Here is a 25580-nt window from a genome sequence, read left to right on the forward strand (position 1 = left end):
CTCTGCGTTTTGGCAACATGACTTGGCTGCTGATGGCAGAAAAGAGCTCATGGTGATATTGTCTGAATGAGTTGCTTACCTGATATGAAGCTATTCATTGCTCAGACAAACTCGGTGCTCCACTGGAATAAAAAGAGCCACCTGTGGCCCCCTCCATTTTGCATGCTGGACAAGCTGCTCTTTCTCTGGTGTCCTCCCTCAACTTTGTTTGTCCAGCGACAAAATAGATTTACCTGCTTCTAAGGAATATCTAGGGGAGACACATGAGGAGAAGGAATGACTCACTAGCACTGTGATTTTGTTGTATTTGAGAGATGCTGGTGTCTCCTTTTTTTGGCATCACACCCATGTTGTATCTCCCTCTGTAGGTTGCAGAGTTCCCTATCTTTAATGTAACTCATTAGTTGTGCAGGCATGCTGTTAGCATAATAATTAGTATTACAGGAGGCAGAATAATAGGATCTGCTCAAACTAATTAGATATAAAAATGAGGGATTTTCTCATATTAGGAAACAGCTGTGAAAGTTAAACAAAAACCCGAAAGGCAAAACTGGGAGGTTTTTCTCCTCTTCTAAAGCATGAGGCTGGTTTTCTCAGCGATGGCCTGTGACACCACCTGGGAGTCAGCAGTGAAATATAGTGCTCTGAGCTCTGCAGGGCAAACGCTGGCAGTGCCTGTCCAGTGGGAACAGCATCGCTTGCTGTTGTTATTGCTGCTATCATCACGATTATTTGTTTTGCTTGAGTGCCCAGAGGCCCCAGTTGAAAAAGGGGGCCTTTGTACTAAGCACTGTATAAACATTGTGAGAGACAGTTTTTCTATGAATAATTTATCCTTTATGGAGCTGAGAAATGTGAAAAGCAAGAAGAGAAATAGTGGTCTGGAGGAGCGAGATGGGGTTCTAAATGCTTGCTTGTGTTTCCCAGTGCTCCCTGCTAAGTCGGAGGACACAGCTAGTTACTTTGAGATGACGTGCAGCTCCCTGGAAACTTAGTCCCGAAGGCGAATCTCCATGATTTTGTTTCTTGATGCTGTAACCTGAGGAAATACAATTTATGGTACAAATTTAAATGGAAACAAGAGTAAGTCATACAAGAAAAATTAAACCAAACACCGACTACAATGTGGACCAGTCTCAAACTGCTAGCAAGCTGCTGGTACAATCCTAAGCTGGTAATGTTTGAGTGTCTTTTAATGGTGGTTTTTCCTGCTTCCATATCCTTAGGTTTCTTGAAGGTTTTCCACTACTCTTTCTTTTGGGACTGCTTTTGTACCTATGAATATTAGACTAAGCAAATAATTTGAACATATTGTCAAATCATAACGTAATATTTATCTGATTGACGCAGTTCTGAACAAGAAATGCATGTAGGAAAGGGAGAAAGAAATACTTTTTAGGAGTCATTTCCAAAATTCAAGGTATTTCAAATTTCAAATTTCAAATTTCAAATTTCAAATTCAAAGTTTGAGAAATTTCATGGGAAAACATCTCCGTATTTTCTCACCCCCTGCTCTATATTTCAGATTCCTTTTTCAGTATTGTCCCAAATGATGAAAAATTGGATGTGACAAATGCTCTTGCTGAACGCTCTTGTGACCCCAGGAGTTTCTTTTAGTGCTTAGTACAGACCTTCATGGGTGAAAATTTAAACAACTTTATGAGTGCCAGTGCCCTTACATGCTCATCATCTCACTTTCCTGGCTTGCAGCAGCAGTCCAACCTCCTTGGCAATAGTCAGTGCCCTTGAGCTGTAAAAATGCCTGAGGCTGTGGAACTTACTGTGATAAAAGATATGCCATCACCAAATGTTTACACTCATTACTGTTCCCAGTAGTGACACGGAGAGAAAGCTCTGTTCCTTCCCTTCTTTCCTTTTTTGCTTCTCCACTTCTTTTCCTCTCGGGCTTTCCTTGCCCCTGCACTTCCTCTCTCTGTGATTTTTAAATCAATTGGGATTCCTATTCCCAGCAAATCACAAGCAAAATCTTTTCTACCTCCCCCCAAAAAAAACATTTACTCATCTCAGTTTGACCTGTGAGCTGCCTCGGTATATCATCTTTTGCTTCTCCTTAGACATTACATAGATAAGTTCCAAAGTCCAGATGGTGCATTAATACATTTGTGTTCAGCAGTTTCCAGCAGACATGTCAATGCAGAATAAATTGTGAACTGTGAATGTATCAGTCCATTCCTGCACCTGTCTCACTGGCACTAGTTTGGATCTTGTGGGTAGCATAGTCAGAGAGCTAAAGAACCAACTGGTACCCTGTTGTTAACACACATTGCAAAATGCCTTCCTGGGTGATATGGTGCAGCTCTAGCCTTTAGGTTTGAGTTGGATCTGCCATATGTTAAACTGAGAAGAAATTAAGAGATATCTAAAATGGAAGTTTAGCAAATAAGAAGCAGAACAGAACCTACTTGGAGAGGATTGACTGAAGTTGTGAAGAAATTGAAAAACATAGACAACTAGAGAGAGACATTAAAGTGCATAGGGGTACAGTATAAGGGATATAATAAATTATAATATAATAATGAAGTAAAAGTAATATCAAGGTCATTGATTCATTGAAGAGTTAGTGCCTTCTTCTGCTCTTTAGCTAGTGGATTATTCTATCCAGTAGAACTGAGCTTTTCGGAAGGGATCGTTTGGGAACAAAATCTCCATAGTAATACAGCTTTTCCTTCTTATACTTATTTGTAAAAGATAAATGTTTCATGTAAGGCAGAAAAATAGGAAGAACAATTAGATGACCATGAAAAGCTCTCTAGAAGCAAAAGAAATATCTTTACATTTAAAGGATATTTCAGAAATCAACAGCCGCCTTTCTATAATGAAAATCACAAAACAGTATTGATTCTGTTCTTGGAGAGCAGCAGTCATTTAGGGTGTTTGGTTGGTTGGTTGGTTGTTTTTTTTCCACTGAGGGATGAAATCCTCGGCCTCCTCCAAGCCAAGGCTGCTACCTACCACATGGGATTTCATGCAGATGCTGTGGAAAACCCACCTCAATGACAGGTAGAGAGCCTTCTAGGAAAGCTGACCTGCTCTACTGAGTGGGGCTAAGCACTAGTTCCTGGGAAAACTGCCCTGAACACCTGGTGTTGAAATTCCTTGTCTTAACCTTCCATCATCACAGCTTTTGCCATTGCAAATGATTTTTATTACTTTTGGGCACACTGACTGACTCACGGGTATGACAGTTCAGCAGTGCCATGACTGAATTGCTACCTTTGCCTCATCAAGTGAAAACAAATACCTTCAGATACCTTGGCTTACAAAGCTTAGTCTCCACTGAAATGTAATTACTTCCCCTTTGTGCATTATGCATTAAGGATGGCTTCAAATGGTATGTGGCTTCTCTTTGACATAATTGCTTTCCTTTGCTGCCTGCACAGTAAGAGTGGGGCTTCAAAGTAAAGGCTATTTAAAGAAGGCTACTGCCATTTTAGATTGAATAGAAAAGGTTCTGCTTATCAAATGAAGTCATTTACTCACTAAGGTCCTGAACAGAAATGCACTGGAATTTTTGTTACTTGTCCTTTTGCAGACAAAAATGGGCCCAGCAAAAATTCCTGTCCATGCAGCCTTTAATCCTACGAATAATTCTTATGTATACAAGCTTTTATAGCTTGATGCACATAGTAAACAATTAGGAAATCAAATGCATTTACATTAAAGAATCACAGAATGGTTGAGATTGGAAAGGACCTTGGAGACCATCTAGTCCAACTCCTCTGCTCAAGCAGCGTCACTTAGAACACGTTGCACAGGATTGTCCAGGCAGGTGTTGAGTATCTCCAGAGAAGGCTACCTCACAACCTCTCTGCACAACTTGTTCCAGTGCTCTGTTTCACTTAGATAAAAGATGTTTTTTTCTCATATTCAGATGTAATTTCAGATGTTTTTAAGTTTGTGTCCATTGCCTCTTGTCTTGTTGCTGGCCACCACTGAAAACAGTCTGACCCCATCCTCTTGACACCCTCTCTTCAGATATTTGTATACAATGATCAGATCTCCTCTTCTCTAGCTTGTTTTATGAGGATGTTATGAGAGACAGTATCTGTGCTCCCAGACCCATGACCACCATCTCGAGAGCTCTGAAATCCTGTTTGATGGTTTCCAATTTCCCCTTGGTATCATTACTGCACAGATGGAAGAACAGCAGGAGAGTAATAGAAAAAAAAAATATATATATATATTTTCAAGCCCAGGTTAGTTAATGCTGTTCATTTTTGCAAGGATATTTGTACAGGGCTATCTGATTGTTTGTATCTGGCTGGAAATACTTTGGGTTTCAGGATGGAGCAATTTGGCTGTGCAGTGCTTGATTGCTGCTCTCTGTGGGAATTGTGAAGTATTCTGAACTTGATCTTTTCATATGTCCTGGTCCAAGATCCTGGCCTCCAGCTGTGCAAGAGCTCTGCTCAACAGCCTCACAGGAGGGAAGGCGGATGGACAGCAGAAAGCATACACTGTAAAACATAGACTGAAATAGAGGACAATTTAACTATCCTTATTAATATTCCGGACCAGACTCGACTCATTCTCCAGGTCCTTTTGTTTTGCTGCAGGGATACCCAGGGATGGTAAAATAAGTGGGTAGCGAAGAATTTTCTCAATGTGAAGGAGGGCTCATCCAAGTGGAGAAGACATAGTTATTCCTCTTGCTGCTTTCCCCAATGTGGCTGTGTGTTGAGGCATGCCAGAGGCAGAACAAGAATTTGAGGCACTGATGAACAGTTCTGCTGGCAGTGCTCTGTGTAATGCAGCCCGGGCTGCTGTCAGCTGTCTTTGCATGAGGGCACCTTGCTGGCTCGTACTTAGCTTCTTGTTCACCCGAGGTCCTTCTCTGCAAAGCTACTTGCCAGACAGTTGGTCACCAGCCTATATTGGTGCATGGGATTATTTATTCCCAAGTACAGAATTATACCTCTTTCTTTCTTGAATTTCATGCATTTTTGTTAACTCAATCTTCAATCTCTCTGCATTGCAGCACAACTATTTGGTATACCAACCACTCCTCCAAATTTTGTATTATCTGTGAAAACTTGCTGAGCCCACACTCCATCCTATCTTCCAGGTGAAGTTAAACAGATACTATCTGTTTACCTAGGTTGATACTACATCACTACTACATTAAACCATAAGTGAGTCACCTCCATCTAGACTTTGTGCTGCAGATCACAATTCTCTGAACCTAGCAGTTCAGCTAGTTTTTAGTCCTCCTCACTCTTCACTTATTTAGTCTGTAATTTATCAGTTTGTTTGAGAATGTTATGGGAGACAGTGTCAAAAGCCTTGTTGAGATTGAGATGAGCAATATCCACTGTTGTCCCCTTGTTCACGAGGCCAATCTTCTCATTGTAGGTGGCTTTCAAGCTGGTTGCAGCTAAGCATAATGTGCCCTTCATAAACCCCTGCTGACTATTCCCTTTGACACTCTTCCGTTTATCTGGAAATGGCTTCTGTTTGTGCCATCATCTTTTGAGGGACCAAGTGAGGCTTATTGCTCTGTAGTTCCCTGAATTCTCCGTCTTTATCCTTTATCAGCAGGTCTCCTGCCACAGTCAGCCTGCATTTTCCCCAGTCTTCCTTCTGCTACTAATGTACTTGCAGAGGCCCTTCTTGCCTTTCATGTCTTCAATTCCAGATGGATTTTGGCTTTCTCAAAACCATTCCTGTGTGCTCACAGAGCGACTCTATATTCCTTTGGGCTCACTGTCCCTGTTTGCTTTTGATTTTTGAGTTTTGTCAAGACTATGGCAAAGACTTCTTGCCCTCTTTTCATGATTTCCTGCATTTCAGGTTCATGAGCTCAGAGAAGGTGATCTTTGCTAATCAACTAGTTCTCCTGAACTCTTTCGTGATCTGTATGGGATTCTTCCAAGCAGATATCTGATTGGTCTTGGAGTCCAGGGTTCTTGTTTTTGTTACCAATCAAGTTCTGTACTAAGTTCTGTAACTTTGAGCTGCACCACAGGCAGTTCATAGGAATGTCTCAGACTGGTATTTGGCTGGCTCAGCACTGAAAAGATTGTAGCATTTTGCTTCAAATGAAGCAAATGAGGCCATGAGTAGATTCAGGTTAAAATTCTGTGTGGACTGACATGTAGCTGGATTTGATTTGTAGACTACCTCATTACAATGACTCTTGATATTACTGCTAGCACCTGTCTACAGCAAACACATCCCTGTAGGCAATACACATGTGAGCGAGATGGAGTGTGTGTCTGTTGTCCTTCTAAGTCTCACATTAATCAGGTAGGTGAGGTGAAGGAGGCTGCTGATCACATGGAGTGTGTGGAGCACTAGCAGTGGACTGCTCAGGATATATAGTGTTAACTTGCTTGCTTCCTTCTGAGCATCAGTAAGCTCAAACTGCTGTGCAGGGCCAATGAGATGTGGAAGCAGTGATATAGTGGCTGCTATGAGTGGACATTTCTTTAACAGATTGTTATAAATTCTAAAGGCAGGCTGGGACCACATTGAAATGTCTCATGACAAATGGCTGTTCTTACTTAATATGCTGAACTGAAGGTCTTGCATCTTTCCTAAGGGGAATTGAATTCAGGTAGTTTTTAATGTATGGAATTGAAACTTGGATAAATGGATTTATTAGATGGAATAGAGCTATGAGATCTCTCCCTGGAAAGTGAGACTGTGCTGTCATTGTACTCTGAGCTTGTCAGGGCTTTCTCACATGGTGTCAGTGCTGGCAGTGGTTGCATGACCACCCTTTCAGTCAAATCTGGCTATTATGGGAAGAGAAATGTTGGCAGACATAGTGATGTCGATGATGTGAATCCCTGTGTGGCTGTGTAGGCTGATGTGATATACCATATTTATACCATAAAAATTGAAATTTATATGTGAGGTAGAGAACAACAAAAGCCTGAGTGACAGACACATAGCTGATGTCTGACCAGTGACAAAAATGAATAAAATACGTTTTAATTCAGCTTTCTACTTCGTTAGCTACAGACATGCTACAGGCCACAGTCAAAACAGACAGAGGGTGGCTGTGGACAAGCTGGAGCACTGGGGACCATCAGAGTACAAAGAGCAATGATTTTATAAGTCTCTATCTAGCTATTGGTGTCTAGGGTAGGATTTTTGAAAGTCCCGAAGAGGTGGGAAATTTTCTTTTTTTTATTTTTTTTCCTTTTACATATTACCACAAGTCCAAGGGTTTGTGTTGTTTCGTGGTGTAAATTTGCTTTACCTCAATGCAGCTTATCCTTCTTCTGAATGATTAATCTGTAGTGATATGAATACCTTTCATATAAGCATAATTACATCCCAGACAGGAAGGTTTTACTCCACTGCAGTAGGAAGCAGAGTCAGTTGTCTTCCTAGATTACTTCGGAAGTTTGGGTGAAATGCAGATTATTGCAAGTTAAGCAAGGGGAAGAATTTTGTTTTTTCTTTTTGTTGAAGATGGTACAGACACAAGGACAGCAGAGTGCAGTCAAACACAAATGAATAAATACTGGGTTGTCTGGCACTTCAAGTGCAAGACGGATATTCTTTGAGACTAAGGACCTAGTTTGATCACACAACAACTGCTGACCAAAACCATCTCCTGGTAGGAAGTGACTTCAGTTCTACTGTGAACTCGGCATATTCTTCCTTTCTGTGAAATAGTATTAGTGGTCAGCATATACTCGTGTCTGCTTTGTAAATTTATTGAAATCTGCAGAGTTTATTTCTGCTTATCCTTCACTTGGATAGATTTTAAAAATTCCAGAACTAGTCAGATTGATAAAATGTCTTTGTTTCTTTTAGAGAAAAAGGAAATAGAGAGGGGGAGAACAATTGATTCAGAATCCAGGAGAGTCAGTGATACAGTGCCTTTGCTTGATCCAATAGCTTTAGCTTTCAGTAAGAAAATTAGAGGAAAATAAAGTTTAAAAAAAAAAAAAAAAGTATGAGAAGTGAGACATACATTTACTAGGAGAAAAAAATATTAAAAACAAATACCACATTAACTTAATGAGAAATGACATTTTAGAGTGGCAGTTTGTACAATAGTGCCAGATTCTGTGCTAGGTCTCTTTGTGAATTTCTTCTACCTAACCTACCTAAATTTCCTCTACTTATGCCATGATGGAAATTGCTGCAGATGGTAATGTTAATATATTAACTTTCATTTCTACTATTTCCTTGTTCCCATGTGCGCTACAGATTTGTCAGAGCAGCACGTACTCCCTACTCCTTATCCTATCAGTGTTAATGGGTTGGAATGACCCTGCTCTGATGGCTCCAGGCCAAGCTTCAGTTGCCTTAAAGTGTACCTGGATGTCATCTCAAACAAAAAAGGGAAAGGTTGACAGTGCCGAAGAAACAAGTGAGCTTTCTCACCACACTCTGGAGTTGCTTTTGCATTCAGAGGAAGCCAAAGACTAATAGAAGGGAAGCAAGGGAAGGAGGGGGATGCTGTGTGCCAAGCTTTCTTCCAGCTCTCCACTGAGCCATGACCCGGTTTCTCCAGGAGCTGCCTGCTGTTTTCTTATTTTGGACCAAGATCCTGAGACAATGCTTTGCATGCCAAACAGGGGCAGCCACTCAGATAGGAAGGTTTCAGAACTGGACATAAGCTGCACTTTCCATCTTCTCCAGCTCTTTAATCATTCCTTTTTTTTTTTTTTTTTCTCATTCTATTTTCCCTTTTCCTGTTTAGAATGAAGAAACAGAATTAGTTGCATGCAGAAACTAGAAAATGCGATAGATGGAGAAGAGCCTCCACTTTCATGGATATTGACTTAAATGTATTTCAGTGACTGCTACATGCCATTTTTTTATGGTTGTTATTGTTGTTATCTTGACAGAATCCAAGAAGAAGAAAAAGGAAGGCAAGAAACAAGAGAAGATGCTGGATTAATAGAGCCAACTTGGGCAGTGCGAGAAAGGGACATCAGGAAACGATCAGTTAACGGTTTCATTTATACTTAGGCATTTTATCCTAAAATTATTTATAGCTTAATGGTACAATAGAAGGAAACAAGCAAACACACAGAAAAAAAAAAAAAACCCTTTTTTATTACTTTAGTATTTTTAATGTATAACCCTAACAACAATTTTTAGAGGCCTGCAATAAAGGACTCCAAACTTATCTAGAAATTTACATCTATTATATATTGAACAATGTAGAATTTTTAAAAACATGTTTTCTCAAATATTGCTGTAGGTCTCAATCTTGTAATTACTCCATGCAAGCAGAACCTGAACCTGTGTAGAGGCCAGCTGAAGCCAGTGGTGCCCTGTGTGAACATAGGGGTCTGTCTGGATGCAGTTATATTTAAGATTGGGAACCATTTGTCTGAGAGGAAGGAAAAAAACAAGACTTTCTTAAGTTCTTACTACATCTAAATAACTGTATGAAATCATAAGTTCAAGAAAAGGATGGGGGCATTTCATTGAGTATTTGTAGGAATTTTTTTGTATGTGTTGTGAATGTTCATTCCAAAATGCCACCATTTCTGGGCAAAACATCAGTAGCACTGCTTCTATTCTTGGTTGTACTTTTCTTGTGTGCAGGAAAAACTCTTGAATACTTTCTTTCAGTGGCTGGATATAGCAGAGTCTTAAATTTTCATGATTTTGAAGCAGGCTAAAAAGGATGTTTTTTTAAAAAAGTGGAATGATAGCGATACTCTCTGTTTTTGCCATATCTACACTGGTGGATGATAGAGTCTTCTGTTTTATCTGCAAGAACAGAAAATACTTACTTTTGTTTGTTTATTTTGCCAGCAGGGAAACTACCCTTTTCACATAAATCTAGTTGAAAGGGTTGTGATTCTGCCTGACCCAACTCCCTTTTGTATCAGCAGGAATCTTCCTGTTGATTTCAATGATAGGTAGCTGAAAAGTAGGAAGTATACATGTCTGGTGGAAAGTAGCAGAAGAAATTGGTTTGGATAGTACACATTTTTGACCAAGAAAGAAACAATTTGAGGGGTCCTGAAAATAGTCAAATCAAATTAATTTTTATTTCTCTCTTAGTAAAACAAAAGGGAAATGACAGAACAGCATCTTTTGTTTTCTTCCATTCTCCAATTTTGGAAAAAATCAAACAAATTAAAAATAATTCTGTGAAAGATTTTCTTTTCAAAACAGTCCATGGAGGAAAAAATATATACATATAATCAGTTGGTTTTCATTCTGCTCCCTTTTACCTGAGTATTTCAAATAACCGTGAATCCTGAGAAAAGTCAAAAATAGAAAAAGATCTAAAAAAGGGCTGGTAGAAACAATTTTACAGAATTATTTTACAAGCTAAGCAACCTTCAGCCTAGCCTTCTTAGAGGAAACTTAGATGATTTCAGCGCACTGTTTCATTTCAAAATAATTTCTTTTAAAATCTAAACATTATATTTCAATGGCAAGATGTAAGCTGTGCCATCTCTGCAGACCCCAGGCCTGCCTTCTGATAGGGTCCCTTGTAGAAGACTTCCTTGCAGAAATCTGTTGACTTCAGTGAAGCTGCAGTGAGGTACATTTATATGAGTAAAGCATTTGCTCTTTGGGATGTTAGCTTGTAGAGCCAGCAGAGCTAGACTAACTTCTCATTCCTCTTTTCTGTGCAAAAAGTACTCCAAGACTTGCCTGGTTTTTGCTTGTGTGAAGGGAACCACTGATCTGAACTCACAATGAGGCAACTCCTGTAGACATTCCCAAGCTCTTCTAAAGTAAGTCAGTTTGCTAAGGCTACACCTAGCTCAAGATAGCTAGCCACACAAGTATTTCCCACTGGTGGATCTTGCAGTCTATGTTTATACCTTTCATGTTGTGGTTACACTACATATCTGAGCCAATGGCATAGATAAAATGTCCCCAATGTGGTGGATATGCAATGACCAAATCACAGATAACTTTTCAAGTTGCCATTTGCAAAGGCTTAGATCTAGGTGATTCTGGGTGCTATATGGTTTGTTCATGTCCTATTCAGAACCACTAGCGTTCATGCCTCAGACTTAAGCTAATGGTAAGTCTGATTAAAAGTGAGGAGAAGAAGGTTTTTCACTCACCAAAGGTTTGTCTGTCTAAATGCTGCATCACTTCAAGTGGTTCAGCTTTGACACAAACACTGTTGCACCATTGTATTACATTGGTTAACCTAGTCCCTGTTTCACAGTCCCTGTTTCGCAGGAGTTGGGAGCTGCTGAGACCAACAGTCTTGACTCTCCTTTAGCACACCTTCAGGTGTGACTTGTGATTTTCACCTCTGTGAGTTAAGAATAAAATATATTTCCCTGTGTTTATCCTCTGTGAATTATCCCTTATGATTAAATGTCAATTATTTGGCTTGTTAAAGGAACATTCCTAACAGTTTTTGAAGGAGGCCAGTCAAGCCGTCATTCGCTTGAACAGTTGTGTAGCAGGAGAGAGTTTACAGAAAACAAATAATAAAAAGAAATCCATCTTAGGACCAGAAGAAAGCTTTGGGAGGTCACCTTGTCTGACAGTGTAGTGGGAGTCACTGCTTCTAATGAATTCTGTGTTTTGCCCTTCTTGTCCATGAGGCGATTCTCGTTTATAACAACATAATGTAGCATAAAAGAGTGTTGCACCAAAGAATACAAAGTTTCTTTGGATTGAGGGTTAGGGTAAGAGATATTCACCACCTAAGAATCAATCTGCATCCAAGCCCTGGATTCCAGCACCTTTAAGTTTAGAGAGCCTCTAAATAGACTGAACCACACTCCTAAGCAATTAGGCTTGCCTATATCTTGATTCAAATCTGAATTTGGGAATTAGGACATTTTCTCATTTTGACATGTCTCCTGATAAAGATGAGAGATTGAAAGAAAAATCTTTGCTTGTCAGCTTAGCATATTTAACAGACTTTTAAGAGCAGCAAAACTGTTGCTTAAAGTATGTTTTAGGAAAAGATTCCTAGAAGCGAAGAGCATGCTGTACCTTCAGGTAAATACTAAGCTGTAATCTACCCATTCTGATCTTCTAACTCCATAATGACTTTCTGGATAGTACTTTTCAAGGGAAAAGAATGAGGAGAAATGTAAGAACAATAATTATATTAACTTCTCAACTGACACTGTAGAATAGATCATGGGGCTCTGTCCAAAAAGAGAAGGATACTGTACTGGGATCATTTTCTATGGACTTCTTTTACTTGTTCCCCTGAGCTTCCCCTGAGGAGGCAGGATAACCTGATAGGATGTTCACTTTTATGCTTTGCTTCATTTGTGCCTTATTGAAACCTAAGCAAATGTAGAATGTTATTACAATACAGAGAGGTGAAGAATTCCATTCCAGCCCTCAGAAGAATGTGATCACCAGTAGGCAGAGGCAAAAGGAAGCAGTACTATGACTGTCTTTTCTGTTTTAGGAGTGCAGATTATGATAAAGTTGATAGGAGAAAGCATTTCTTTCATCTTGGTATATATCCTCCCCATCATCAGTTGGTGTGTAGGTGGAGATGCCAAGTAATCTATACTTGAACAGTTCAATACAGCAGATCATTAGTTATGATGAGCTATGGGGAAGTGAATGCTTACCTTATAAGAACAGTCCTATAAAAAAAAAAAAAAGTGGTACTAACCATACTGTTAGCAGGGAGCATCTAAAGGTAAATAGTGTATAGCTTTCCCATTTCTTTAATTCTGTAACAAATTACCAGCTTTCTTTGAGTTTCTGCAGTATAGCATCAGGGGTGAGGGTGGGGTACAGTCCAGCTTGTTTTTCCAAGGATGTTTTTTTCTTTATAGAAATATTTTTTCTGTTCTCAGTTGCACCTGAAATCACTCTGCAATATTAGTGAAGTAGATCTACCGCTTTTATAAATTGAAATATTGGTGAGGTATACCATGTCAACATGTTTTAACAGTTTCACATCTCAAATATTTCCTGGAAGGGGAAAGAGTATGCAATGAGGGTAGGTATTTCATATTCCATCTCCTTAAACCCTTGAGGACAGCATTTTCTCTGAACTTCCGACTGTGTTCTCTCTTCTGAGAGACATTTTATCTGCTTCCTGCTTTCACCCTTCATTTTCCCATGATTTTGATAGTATTCGTAAATTTACTGTCAGCTCTGCTATGGAACTCTGCTTCCCACCCAAACATCTGGAGAAACAGTTGAAATCTTGCTCATGTTAGAGGGTGCATTTTCCATTCCTGCCTGGCTGGCCACAGAATAGCCCCAATAAGCCCTTGCTACCAATCACCTCTCGTAGCATCCTTTTAGCATTAAAAATAATGATAAAAAAGAACAGTGGCAACTTGCAAATCGAAAGATAAAACAAGGCCATGCTATAAAAAGACTCGGAATTCTTTGGAGGAGTGGGCTTTCTGGTAAAACTTTTCTATGTAGGTCAACCTGGGTTTGTTATGTATGTTTTTCCACTTGGTGGAAGAGGAGAGGCAGGGATGAAAGAGGGAGTGTGCTCAAATTGAAAAGCCCTTTAGCTAGGTAAAGCTGCGCCCTATCTTACTACTTCTCATGCACACAGAGCTTCAGGGATAGTGAGAGAAGTGCACGGAGAGAGCCTCTTCTACCCCCAGGATGTTTTCATTTGGAGATGGTCTAGATGATTTTGTTTCAGCAGTCAAAAGTTTATAGACCAAAACTTTACAGTTCTGTGTCTAATTGTTCCCCAAATGCTGCCCTTCTGCCTCTCTTCTAAAAAGGCAGTCTGCCATGTGGCTTTTTCCCCTCTCACCCTAATACAACCAAGATATTTGGAGGAAAACACAAGAACTCAACTATATTCCCTGTCATAATCTCATTGGTGAGAGTTGTAGAAGCCCTTTAGCCTTTCTACATGTAAACTCAGCTCAAAACTCAGATCATCTAGACTTCAACTTTTTTGGCTTTACATTTTCTTACACTTTTCTTCAAAAAAACAATGACAGCAAAAATATAATCTGAAAGCCTATGTCCTGTGTATGATTTTGCTGATAAGCTGAGGCAGGGTTCCCAACATGCTCCAAATTGGGGAGGTCATGCAAAGTTAGATTGCACAAAACTTCAGCATTAAATTCTGTGCTGTACAGGTAGGGAAACATCTAGCTCCTGCAGTGCTCTAACCCATAGCCAGCTTCTTTTAATTACACTGAGTTCCCTCATGCTTACTGCCTGGCAACAAGACACTATCTATCTTTTTTCAATGGATCATTCATTACACTGCCCATATAACAATTACATGGTTCATCTAGTTTTTTTACTGCTGTTGCAGAACTATCATGGTCACTAAGGGGGCTTGAAGCAAAATGTAGGCTAGTGTTCCTGCTGTTGGAGCTCAAAACACCTAATTAGGATTTCAGTATCGAAAATAGCATCTCTCTAAAAATATACCTGCATGTGTACTACATATCTATCTCTCTATATGCATATCTTACATACATATAGCCATATATGAAGAGGTAAAACTCTAATATAATATCCATAATTCAAAATGTGTCTTGCAACTATACTGCCATGTTTTAAAGCTCAAGCAGAAGGGAGAGCTATTTCTGTCCTGTGTTGTGTTACACAAGGGCAATATATAGGATGAAGAGATAGGTTTCTCCCCACTACCCAGCAGAGCAGTTTGAGGAGAATGATGCTGTCCCGTGTCACACCAAGTACATGGAAGGGCCTTCTTTAAAACTTCAGAGAGGAGGAACTGATTTGGTTAAGTGTGAATATAGAAGGCCAGGAAAAAAAAAAGGCTTTTTTCTCTGAAAAGAACAAGCAAGGAAAATGAAAAAGATACAAAAAAAAAGAAAAGCAAAACAAAAACTCTCTTGATACTTGTAGTTTGGGTGCTAAACATAAAAATGAATGAAAATTAAAACTAAAGCACGAATATCATGTTCAATGAATCGCTAATTATGTATATATCTATTAAACCAGTGCTATATGATATCTTCTCATGGGTTACTCTTTTTTCCTATTCCTTTTTCTTTTTTTTTTCTGGTTTGTATATTGATTTTGTAAGCTAGCAGTGTGTTATCTTTTCAATATTTTTTAAACTTGTATGAAAGCCATATATCCATATTTTAGAATGAAAGCATTAATCCTGTAACATCCCTTAATGTTTCCTTTAGCTCTGTGGGATTGTGGGAGGCTCTAGTGAATGTATATGTTTACCAATTGTATCAGTATAATTCACTTGCTCTTAGTGGTGATAAAGAATTAAATAAACTAATACACTGAAGTGTGGTGTCCTCATTTTGTTGCTGAAATTGCAGGAGGCTTTGAGGGTTTCTTAAATGGGTTCTAAATAATCATAATGTTCTTTCTTTATGATGTTTTATTTTGTGCCAGACATAGGTGTTGCCTGCAAAAGAAACACTTATCTCTGTAAACTCAAGAAGAGTTTATAGAGATCTGTAGGAAAAATTCTACCAGAAAATAGTTCTGGCAGAAGAGGGTTCTTTAGTTCATGCATACTGAAGTCTACCCCACATTCCCTCCACTAAACAGTTCTCTGAAGGAGCTTGTTTCCGTATGTAGTTATTTCAGCCCCTACAATATTGACACAGTAATGGGTGGTAGATGAGAATTTAGAATCACTTTTTTGTTTTTCTTAAATTATTCTATCAGCTAAGGAGTGGGAAACCATACTCCCAGCCCTGTTGTACTCAGCTCATATATTTTAATATTGTCTTTAATGAGTGTTCAGTGAGAGATGATTAAGTCCCAAGAGTAAGGCTGAGATGTTAAAATTACGTTAATGGAATGAACAGAATGACGAGGAAATTCAGGTAATCGTCAATTAGCTGTTCATTTATTTTCCTTTCTTTTTGTCCTTTGGCTATGCTTGTTTTCTTTCTTTCTTTCTTTCTTTCTTTCTTTCTTTCTTTCTTTCTTTCTTTCTTTCTTTCTTTCTTTCTTTCTTTCTTTCTTTCTTTCTTTCTTTCTTATTTTCTTTTCCAAATCTGTGTCCAATGGCTAGATAATTTTTTAGATTAATTAATTACTCTCTACAAGCCACTCCATCCCTCACTGCCTAGAGGGGAGTTACTCCACTATATACTTAGTACAAGACCAGCAGAATTATGCAGACTCCTGGAATTGTTTGGAAGAAAGTTAAATATTATATATGAAAACTGAGTGCATTCTTCAAAGCATTAATAGACTTGATAACGTAAATCTGAGCATTGGAAAGGAGACAACTTACAACTTAAAACTTTAATTATGAAAAAAAATCTCTTTTTATAAGCTACTTGGCAATTGGCTGTGTTTTTAGATTAGAGAATAATGTAGGAGTTTGAAGATACTTTTGTTCTTACTTGGGAGCTATCCCATCTCTGCTCTAAGTCTGAGCAGCCTGGTTATCTTAATTGAGGATTGTCTCATTTCATGCTCAGCTTCCCAGAGCTCCTTCACTTGGCTCATGGATTTTAACTGTCCTTTCCACCTCTGCCCCCAAACACGAAATCTTAAGTTGGCCTGGTGAAGAATGCAAAGATCTGCTCTGTTCTGGTGGATCACCGTCATTTAATTTGATCTTGTAGACCATCTCTGCCAAATATATAGCCTTTTTTATTATTATTTTGTTATAAATGGTGAGTACGGAGAGGAGAGAACAGGGTGCCGAATAAGGCCCCAGGCTCTGTGCTCCACACTACTGGCTGTTGCTGCTTGATGAGTGGGTCTGTGGGTGTGTGAAGCACTACCAGTAGTGGTTGGGAGGTGCTGTCTCTACCAAAATAACCTCTGTCAGCATAAAGACCAATCTGAGACCCGTTACACCCCAGATTCCTACCTACACACAAGGACAGCTGAAGCTGAAAACATGTCTGCACTTCATGATCTTGCAAGTACCTCTGGAAAGTACCTCAGACTAGAATTATGTTTAGTATTCAAGGACATGATACCATGCATGTGCATGCATACACATACACAATCTCTTTATCCTCTGCCTTGTAGATGGCAGAAAAACACCTGATGGTCACTGAAGACAGACCAGAATTTGCATAAATATTGCTGAATCATTTCTGGAAAGTAATAGTTCTCCTTTCTCCTCTGTTTATGGTGATGTGGGAAATCACCTAGGAAAGTAATAGTTCTCCTTTCTCCTCTGTTTATGGTGATGTGGGAAATCACCTAAACAGAGGTAATCTCTCAGAGGATATCTTGCTTAGCCTCTAATCTTATAGTCAAGCACAGAACTGTATTGGCAGTTTTCTGAGAGTGGTGAAATAGTTTCGATACTAAATAAAAATACACATGTATGCACACATTCTTGCAGAATAATCAGGTCACAGATCTCTAAATCCCTTCTCAGGCCTCTGAATTACAGAAGGATCCATTGCTACTCCATCGCCATGGAAACTATTGGAAACTCCACAGCAAAGAAAATTGTTGTGTGTATTTGTCTCTGTCTTCTTACTTACGCTACAATTCTTTTAATTTGCTGCTTTCTTCCATTTCTATCCCAGGAGCAAAGGATGAAACCTTGGATCTGTTAAGGTCAGTGACTAATTTTCATTCTATTCGCTAGGTGATGCGTCTGAAGACATGAACTCAGTAAACGTTCCTTATTAAAACAAAGCAAAACAAAAAAAATCTCACTCCCTAGAAACTGATAAACATTTTTAATGCATTGATATCTATTTAGTAGTTTATGAGTGTTTGTTACTGGAAGCTATAGAGAGGGAGTAAAACAGAAGCGTGTTTGCTGGAGATGGAGAACTTTCTCTAACAGTGAGTTCTCTATTACCTGCATGCTACTGCAATTTGAAATATAATTTCCATCTGTCATTATTTTTTATCTTGATGCACAGCTTTAAAAGCCTGCTCCTGACACTGAATAAAGATCTGTATCTGCACAATTATATTTATTTATTTACTGTCTCTGGCTTTTGTATTGCATTAAATCTTTTATTAGAATTATTTATTGCATAACACCATAGATACTCATGAAATCTAGATAGTCTCTGTCAAGTGTGATTGGCACTGATCTGATGATGCAAAAGTGGCATCAGGCTGATCGAAGTGGATGGCTGGAGTTTTGCTTTATGCCTGACTTCCACTTCCTCCCCAGAAATGATCCCCAAAAAGGTAGTGACCAGAGAGAGAACAAACACAGAATAATCTCACTGCTGTTGGCCTGTCACTCTGCCTCCCTCTCTTCCTCCCTTCCTGTCTTTTTCTCTCTGTTATTTTCCTTTCTTACTCTTTTTCTTCCTCCTTTTCTCTTTTTCTCTCTTTCTCTTCCTCTCTTACTCAGTTTCTCTCTTTCTTTCTCTCTCTCCTTCTTTCTCTTCATTTCTCTCACTTCCTTTCTGAGTTTCTGTCGTTTCCTTCTTCTCTAGTTTTTACAACACACATAAATAGTTTCTTGGGAACAGGCCATCTTGCCTACATAGAACTTAAGGAGAAAGTGATTAGCTGGAAAAATGTCTGTGATGTGACTTTCTACACCTGTGGGGAGCCTCTGTGGTAAGCGATCTCCAAAGTTCTGTTGGGATCAGTGTTCTTGGTAGAAACTCTGAGGAGAAATGGTGGGTTCTTTCATTGCACCTTCAGCACTGAAGTGCTGAAAAGCCCCTTCCCAGAGAAAACCTTATGTGATCAGGAGAGAGAACTGGATGAAGGGAAACCTGGGAATTTCTCCTCTTGTCTTCTGAGGACAAATATTCTAAATAAGATTTGTTTTGAATTCGGGACTTGATTTTGAATGTGTTCTAAAGGTGGAGTGCCCCATTTTCAGTATGAAGGAATGTCCTGAGATTCTTCGTATAATATATAAAGGTGCTAAAATATTTCTCATGTTCTGCTTAGTGTGCAGCAGATAGTCCTGCTGACTCAACAGCATACTTCCCACTGCAAAAAGTCAAGGAATGACAGGCTCAAGTCTCCATTTAGCTGAGAATTAAGTACAAAATTTGTGCTCTTTGCTCTTGTCTTTTCCTGATGACAGGGATCTAACAAACAGCCTGCACAACTGAGTGTGGCAAAGACAAAGCATACAGTCCCTACGATAAGGACTGTTTTGTGAGGAGCTGAATTTGAATTGGTCTGTGTATCATCAGTGCTGCTTACTGTCTTATCAGGAAAGCTTCCTAAATAAGCAAGTGTTCTATCTACCAACCTGGGAAAAAAAAAAAAAAAAAAAAAAANAAAAAAAAAAAAAAAAAAAAAAAAAAGCCAGTGTATTTCATTTCAGTATGGAGTGCACCCAGAATAGCAAGTGTTCTGCAACCTTAACTTTAGGGTCACAATACAGATGGCACAATAAAGGCAGAATGTCAGGTCCTTATAAGAAAAGAGAAGAGAAAAGGCAACACAACTTTCCCTTTTTGTGGATTTTAAGCCACACATCCCCGAAGCAGGTGGGAAGATGGAAAACATTAATCTTAAAACCATAACTATGCACATTATTGCTTTTTTTAATAGCGATGATAACAATAGATAATATTATTCTTTGTGCCATAGATTATTAACATGCATGCAATTAACATATTTGATTCAATGCTTTCTAAACAATTTGTCAATGCTAAGTACCATCGTGACATTTGAGACAGAGGGTTAATCTCAGAGGTTGTCTATAGAGTCCCTCTCTAGTCAGTGAAGCATGACAAGTCTATTCAGAAGGTGATTCAGTGTAAAGGGCTAATGTGGCAAGACTGAAGGATATCATAAAGGGCTTCCCTTTTTGCTAGCTGGGGAGGGAGCTTATAGAGATTAAGCATATTAGTCTGAATGGAGTTTCGTTTTGTAGTTTGGCCTGCCATTAAGATAGTAAGTTTTAACACTAAAGTCCAGCACTTCAAAGAAATTTAAAAGTTTTAAAGGTAAGGGGCCTTAATAGATTTGATATTAGGGACCAAAAAAAAACATGACATGACTGGTCTAAGGCAGTATCATGTAGCATCTACTGATCAGATCCTGAGTTTCAGCTGTTTCATATCAAAGAATGAGGACAGAGGATTCCCTACACAACGAGGCCCTGAGCAGGGATAGAAGGCATGAGTGGGAAATGAGAGAGCTAACTGTCTCCTTCTGGGCTCCAACAATGGTATTGCCATTAGTTCCGTGGTTGGTGGTGCTGAGGAGACAATCACAAAACTGAGGGGTCATAAGATGAAGGCATCACAAGGTAGATAGAGGTTTGTTGCTACTCATAGAGGCAAAGCCCACACCAGCCATACAAGTCCTCTGCCAGGTCGGGTGGTGAGGACATCCTGGAGTGCAATGCAGGAGGCTGCACAATTTGCATGGGAGAACTGCTAAGAGTCCTAGCCAAAAAGGCATTCTTCTAGCCCAGCACAACTGTTGCTTAGTCCCTCCTGCGTTGAAAAAGCCAGACAGGACTGTGATTTGAGGCAAAGGAGGGAGGGAGAGAGGGAGAATATCTCAGCTTTTGTTCATTTGTGTGTTTCAGCTGAAGGGGAGGCGGAGAGCAGGGCTCTGCTGCCTGTGGCTCTCAGAGAGCCAGGCCTTGCAGGCGCTCAGCGGCCTTTGTGCCACGCAGCAGGTGTGACAGGAAACTCGGCTCCCGGGATGAATCTGCATATAGATGCTAATGGCACACTTCTTTCATGGCCCTTCTGGGAATGACAGCGAAGCCACATTTCTCAACAGCAGGACGATAATTCCTGGAAACAAGTGAACTCAAGAAGGGGCCTTGGCGGGAGAATGGAGATGGTTTGGAAATAACTCCGCAGGACCACTCCTTATCTAGAATTGTCCATTGACACATTCAGGTCTTGATCCCACAAGGGGTCCAGCATCTCCCAAGAGACCAAAAACTGCTATCTTAAACCTTTCTTTCTTTCTTTCTTTCTTTCTTTCTTTCTTTCTTTCTTTCTTTCTTTCTTTCTTTCTTTCTTTCTTTCTTTCTTTCTTTAATTTTTTTGTAAAGGCCAATCTGTCCAAAACCTAAATTTTTCATTCAAAGCAGGATACATAAACCTAAAAAAAAAAAAAAAGAACACAGTGCCCACAGGCCCCTGTTATTCTAATTCCAGCTCCTTGCTTGCTTTTAGTTTGGCATGAACTTGTTCCTGTCAGCCCGATGTTCCCCCCTACGTCCATATCAACTACTGAAATGACAAGAAGTCCAAGCCAAATGCCTAGCATGTGGGAGCCTCTGCCAGGACAGAACCATATATTTAGATGCCTCCTCTGTGCTCTCGACGCCAGGCAGGAGGTGTGAATGTTAGAGGAAGGAGGCCTAGGGCTGCAACTGGCAGGCCGTGCTGTCGCTCCAAAGGAGCCAGCTACTGTCAGGGAATGTCAGAAGAAAAGAATTAAGCATGTGAATTAGAAATGATGGATTAGGGGCACTGACCTTGCCATATTCTTCTTGACACGTTTCAAGTTGGTGCTGTTTTGGCTTTAAAGCAAGATCATGTCATCTCTGAAAAGAAAGGCTGAGCTCATTTTTAAGATTTTTTTAAAATTTATTTACAGTTTAAGCAATTGGGGAAAATAAAAATAATCCTTTATTCTTTTCTGTAGCAGGTACAGGAAGCAGGCCTGCAGCCTTGGAGATATTCACGTGCTAAATTAAGGGACCCTTCCCCCAACTAGATTTGCATCCAGATAGCCTTAACTCTACTTGTGTTCCTGAGAATAGTATTGCCTGTTGACTGGGCACTTCTGAAGGTGAAGCAAGGCAGTAGGAACCTGAAGAAAGAATAGGTCCCGATGAATTGGATCTTAAAACAAAGTCCTGAGTCAGATGTCAGTTTCAGAGCAGGGAGAAGCTCAGGTATACTTCTGTGGATACTGTTTTCTGGGTCTAACTGCTTTTACTGGTGATGTGAGAGTTAGAGGCACAATATTCGATCTAATCACCTGCTGAGGCTTCACAATGCTTTAATTATATGCCTAAAAACCTCTCCGAGGATCTAAGCCAAAACGTGGAAATCAGAGCAAACATGTTCTTTATGAATCAACTGAAGATCCCAAACTCCCCCTACTGCCACAAACAGTCAATTAAACAAACGATTCTCCCTCCTTTTGCTTTGCCCATGTCTGAGAAGTGAGATAGGGAGAATTAGGCCTCTCAGCTGCCAGGAGTATTGTCTATTACTGCCCAAAGTGCCAGAAATTTCTGAGATGTGGCAGCTGAGAAGCTGAGCTGGGATAATCTTCTCAATAGTTCCAATTTAAAGCTCCGTAGTAAATTGGTCAAGTGTGACGTGGCATGTGAAGTGGAGGTCAGGGTTGGCTGGGACAGGAACAGACAATGTCAGGTCAAGTAATAGCTTGCAAAATGTCTGAGCAGTTGGAAGAGTTCTGTGTATTCAGCAAATCTCATGGCATCCCCTTCATTTATCTTTTGTTGTGCCTTTAAAGGCAGCTCATTTTGGAACAGGCTTAAAAGGAAGGGGGTTCAGCTCTCTAATACAAATTGTTAGTCCAGTCATCACTAATTCTTCTTTACACTTATAATATCTGCTGGTGCAGGTTTTGGTTTTCTACATTTCTACATTTTCACCTGTGGAGAGATTTTCAGAGTGAAATGGGAAGGAGCTTTCCAGAAACTGCAGAAGGGAGATTCTGTGACCAAGTGCTTCTTTGGAATACAAAGTAGGAGAGGTGAGACAGAGAGGTAAAACAAAAGGGAAATGGAAAATCTCAAAGGAAGCAAAGATTGCACCACAGATATGTGTTTTGGAAAAGCACATGCATTCCTGGAACTCTCGAGCCTTATGTTAATATTCTTGTATAGAGTGCAAGAAAAATGTCATCCATTTGGGCTTTGACTTACAATCCTCTGAGAATCTGAATTGGAGCATTCCTCTCAGCTGTGCAAATCTGGCCTGGTCTTCTTCTCAGCTGTGCAAATCTGGCCTGGTCTTTGACCAAAAAAATCAACAGGACCCTGATATCTGACAAGACTAGATATGTCAACAGATTTTAAGGGCTCCAGCAAATTTTGTTCCTCTGTGACTTTCTTATCTTTCTTTTGGAGGGCAGAAAGAAAAGCCAGCCAAAACCAACTATAGAATCCAATGGGAGATGAAAACAAAAGTGGCATAGGAAAATGGCAAAACACAGAGATTCCCTGCAGAAGATAAAGCCATCTTTATACCTGAAACATGTCTTATAACTGTCCATGGAGAAAGAAAATTGTGTGTCTGAATTTTTATAATGCTATGCAGCATGTCATGTTGAAAGTATGAAATTAGTATTCATAAAAATTATAGCTTTCTATTCTCAAAAAGTCATTGAGCCTCAGCTGTGTTTTAGTGTCAGAATTTGGCAATTTGTAGGTGTGATTGGTCTTTTGCAGTCATTCCTTCACAGTGACAAAAAGGACCACAACTAGATCATGAAGTTAACTAAAATTATGTGAAAACAAGAAGAAAAACAAAAAGAAGAAATAGCGAAAAATGAGTTGTGAATAAACACTGTTTGAGCAAGGAGACAGATTCACAGTGAAACACACAGAGGAACAGAGGCAAAAGAAAACTTTCAAGCCTGGTCTATCTTTTCAAGGAGGTTTCTCCTGACAAGCTGTATAGATGACAGGATGCTTTTTCTTTCTGCTATGTTTATCTAGTGCTTGCAGTGCACATCTTGGTCTCCTGCCAGAGAAAGCATCTTTTCCCGAGAAGTTTGTTTTCATAGTCTGCCAGGTAGGCTTGCAAAACAGCACTCAAGATTAGACAGGCCACTGCTCAAAACAGTCAACAACTTGAATCAAGAGACTTTAATGGGGAAGAAAATGCATAACAGATACCTTTTGGCTTGGAACAAAAGGCTGAAATAAACTGTGTCTCCTTTGCATCATTTGTCTCTGTAAAGATACAAGGAGACTTGTGCATGCTTGGTTATCGTACCAAGAGCTTAGGGAATTTAACTTCTTGTTCCTTGATGCTGTTCCTCTGCTTCCATGCCCTGCTCGCTGTCATAACATGATATGCCTCTTCAGGCTGCTTACCTTCAACACACCAGAAGAGGTTGCTTCATGAAATAAATTCAACAGCCATGGGATGTTGCCAAAGGCTTTTCCTTACTTAACTGCTTTTTCTGTGTGACTTCTTTAAACATAAATCTTCCATACACCCCTTTAACTGCTGGTCTCTTGAAAAATTTTAGAAGGAAATTTCATTTTCTTTGCATGCAACTGAAAGAAGACATGCCTTTTTTAAATGGGCAAATCATTTTCACTTTTTTTTTTTTTTCTTCTGATGTCATTCTGCTTTATGGAACCACTGCTCTTTTTAAGCAACTTGTGTGCTGGAGAGATATTTTTCTATTTAAAATGCTCTATTAGAATATGTCAGTGAGGGATTCATAATCTAAAATTAAATACAAACACCCTCCTGCAGGGGTTTTCTGCGTGAATTCTTAAGCTGCACTGGTTGTTTCTTTGTTTAACACATGCAGTATGTCATGAGCTCTATCTGTGTCCCATAAGTGGTTCTGTGAATATTGCCTCACTGGCAGAAATATTAACAATAGCAAATCAAAAAAAAAATGACATAAATGAACAATTTATTCTGATACTTTTGCCAGTAAAACATTTTGCTTTACTCTGTGGAGAGTAAGCAGAACAGGAGAATCTCTGTATTCAGAGAGAGTTCAGAAAGTATAATCTCAATGATTATTAGTAGTGAAAAACAATTTATACTTACTTTACTGATAGTTATTGTGGCTAAGGTTTGACTTTCTACTTTTGACTAAATTTTCACAGCAGCCCGTGGGAGCCTGACCATCACAGGAATTGAAGGATCATTCCTCACCTGTTCAGGTGAGTTCTGAAATGCTTTATTACAGTTTTTGTAAGCTGGAAAGCTTCAATAGCAGGTGAACACTTCTGCATAGTTATTCTGCTTACTCTGAAACTCAAGATGGAAGACAATCTTTCTGGTCTTTCTGCCTAGGGAAAGGTTTGTGAGTTTTTACTATTTCTTTAAGTGTTTTTACAATTTGAGCTCGCACTGACTTTTATGAAGTGGTGCAGTATATTTTGAATGCTTACCAGCCATTGCTGACAGGGGCTGGAATGTGCTATGACCCCATGAACAAACAATAAAATTTTATTATTGTGTATATTGCTGAAGAGAACATGAACTTTCCGGGAAAGTGGAAAAATCTTGGTGGTTCAGTGGGACTAGTAATAGCTTAAGCATTCATACAAGTGAATTTGATCAAAAGACACATTGTTAATGGACAGTGAAATGAATTGGCAGTTGACTATTTTTGTGATTCAGACCTTGAACATATATATATATATATATGTAAATCTTGCTGTCTTTACTGAAAACTGAAGCGGAGACAAAAAACATCACTGTAAGCAATTGTATTGTGATTATAAAACCTTAACTAAGCAGGGATAAATTTACTTTGCAGATTAAGTAAAGAAAGCACACTATTGTCATGGGCACTTTATTTTAGTCAACATCCTTTTCTCATCTAAATGTCATTTAATTCTGAGGTTTACCCCGGAAAATTGACCAGACTACTTTCTTTGTATATATTCCTGCATCAGCTAACATGCTATATGGGCAGTTATGTAGGAAAAGAGACAACTTGCCCTGGAATACTAAGTAATGTAAAGTGTCTCCTGACATTACATCACATCAAAAACAACTACATTTCCATTACACTAGCCACCTTGACCCCTTTCTGCTTGTATGGCTGTTGCCCATATTTAATTT

The 25580-nt window shown here is 39.3% G+C and overlaps 1 protein-coding gene across 1 annotated transcript in view; it reads left to right on the forward strand.

Moving 5' to 3' along the window:
* Positions 1-9797, forward strand: part of PTN (pleiotrophin) — a 66771-nt gene extending 56974 nt beyond the window's left edge. The window contains exon 5 of the mRNA XM_026037276.1: positions 8835-9797. Coding sequence (XP_025893061.1) covers positions 8835-8887 — 53 coding nt within the window. The 3' untranslated portion in view covers positions 8888-9797. The remainder of the gene's footprint in view (positions 1-8834) is intronic.
* Positions 9798-25580: the final 15783 nt, after the last annotated feature.

This window comes from Nothoprocta perdicaria, unplaced genomic scaffold (assembly GCF_003342845.1).
Source record: "Nothoprocta perdicaria isolate Ctin4 unplaced genomic scaffold, notPer1 scaffold_195, whole genome shotgun sequence".
NCBI lineage: Eukaryota > Metazoa > Chordata > Aves > Tinamiformes > Tinamidae > Nothoprocta > Nothoprocta perdicaria.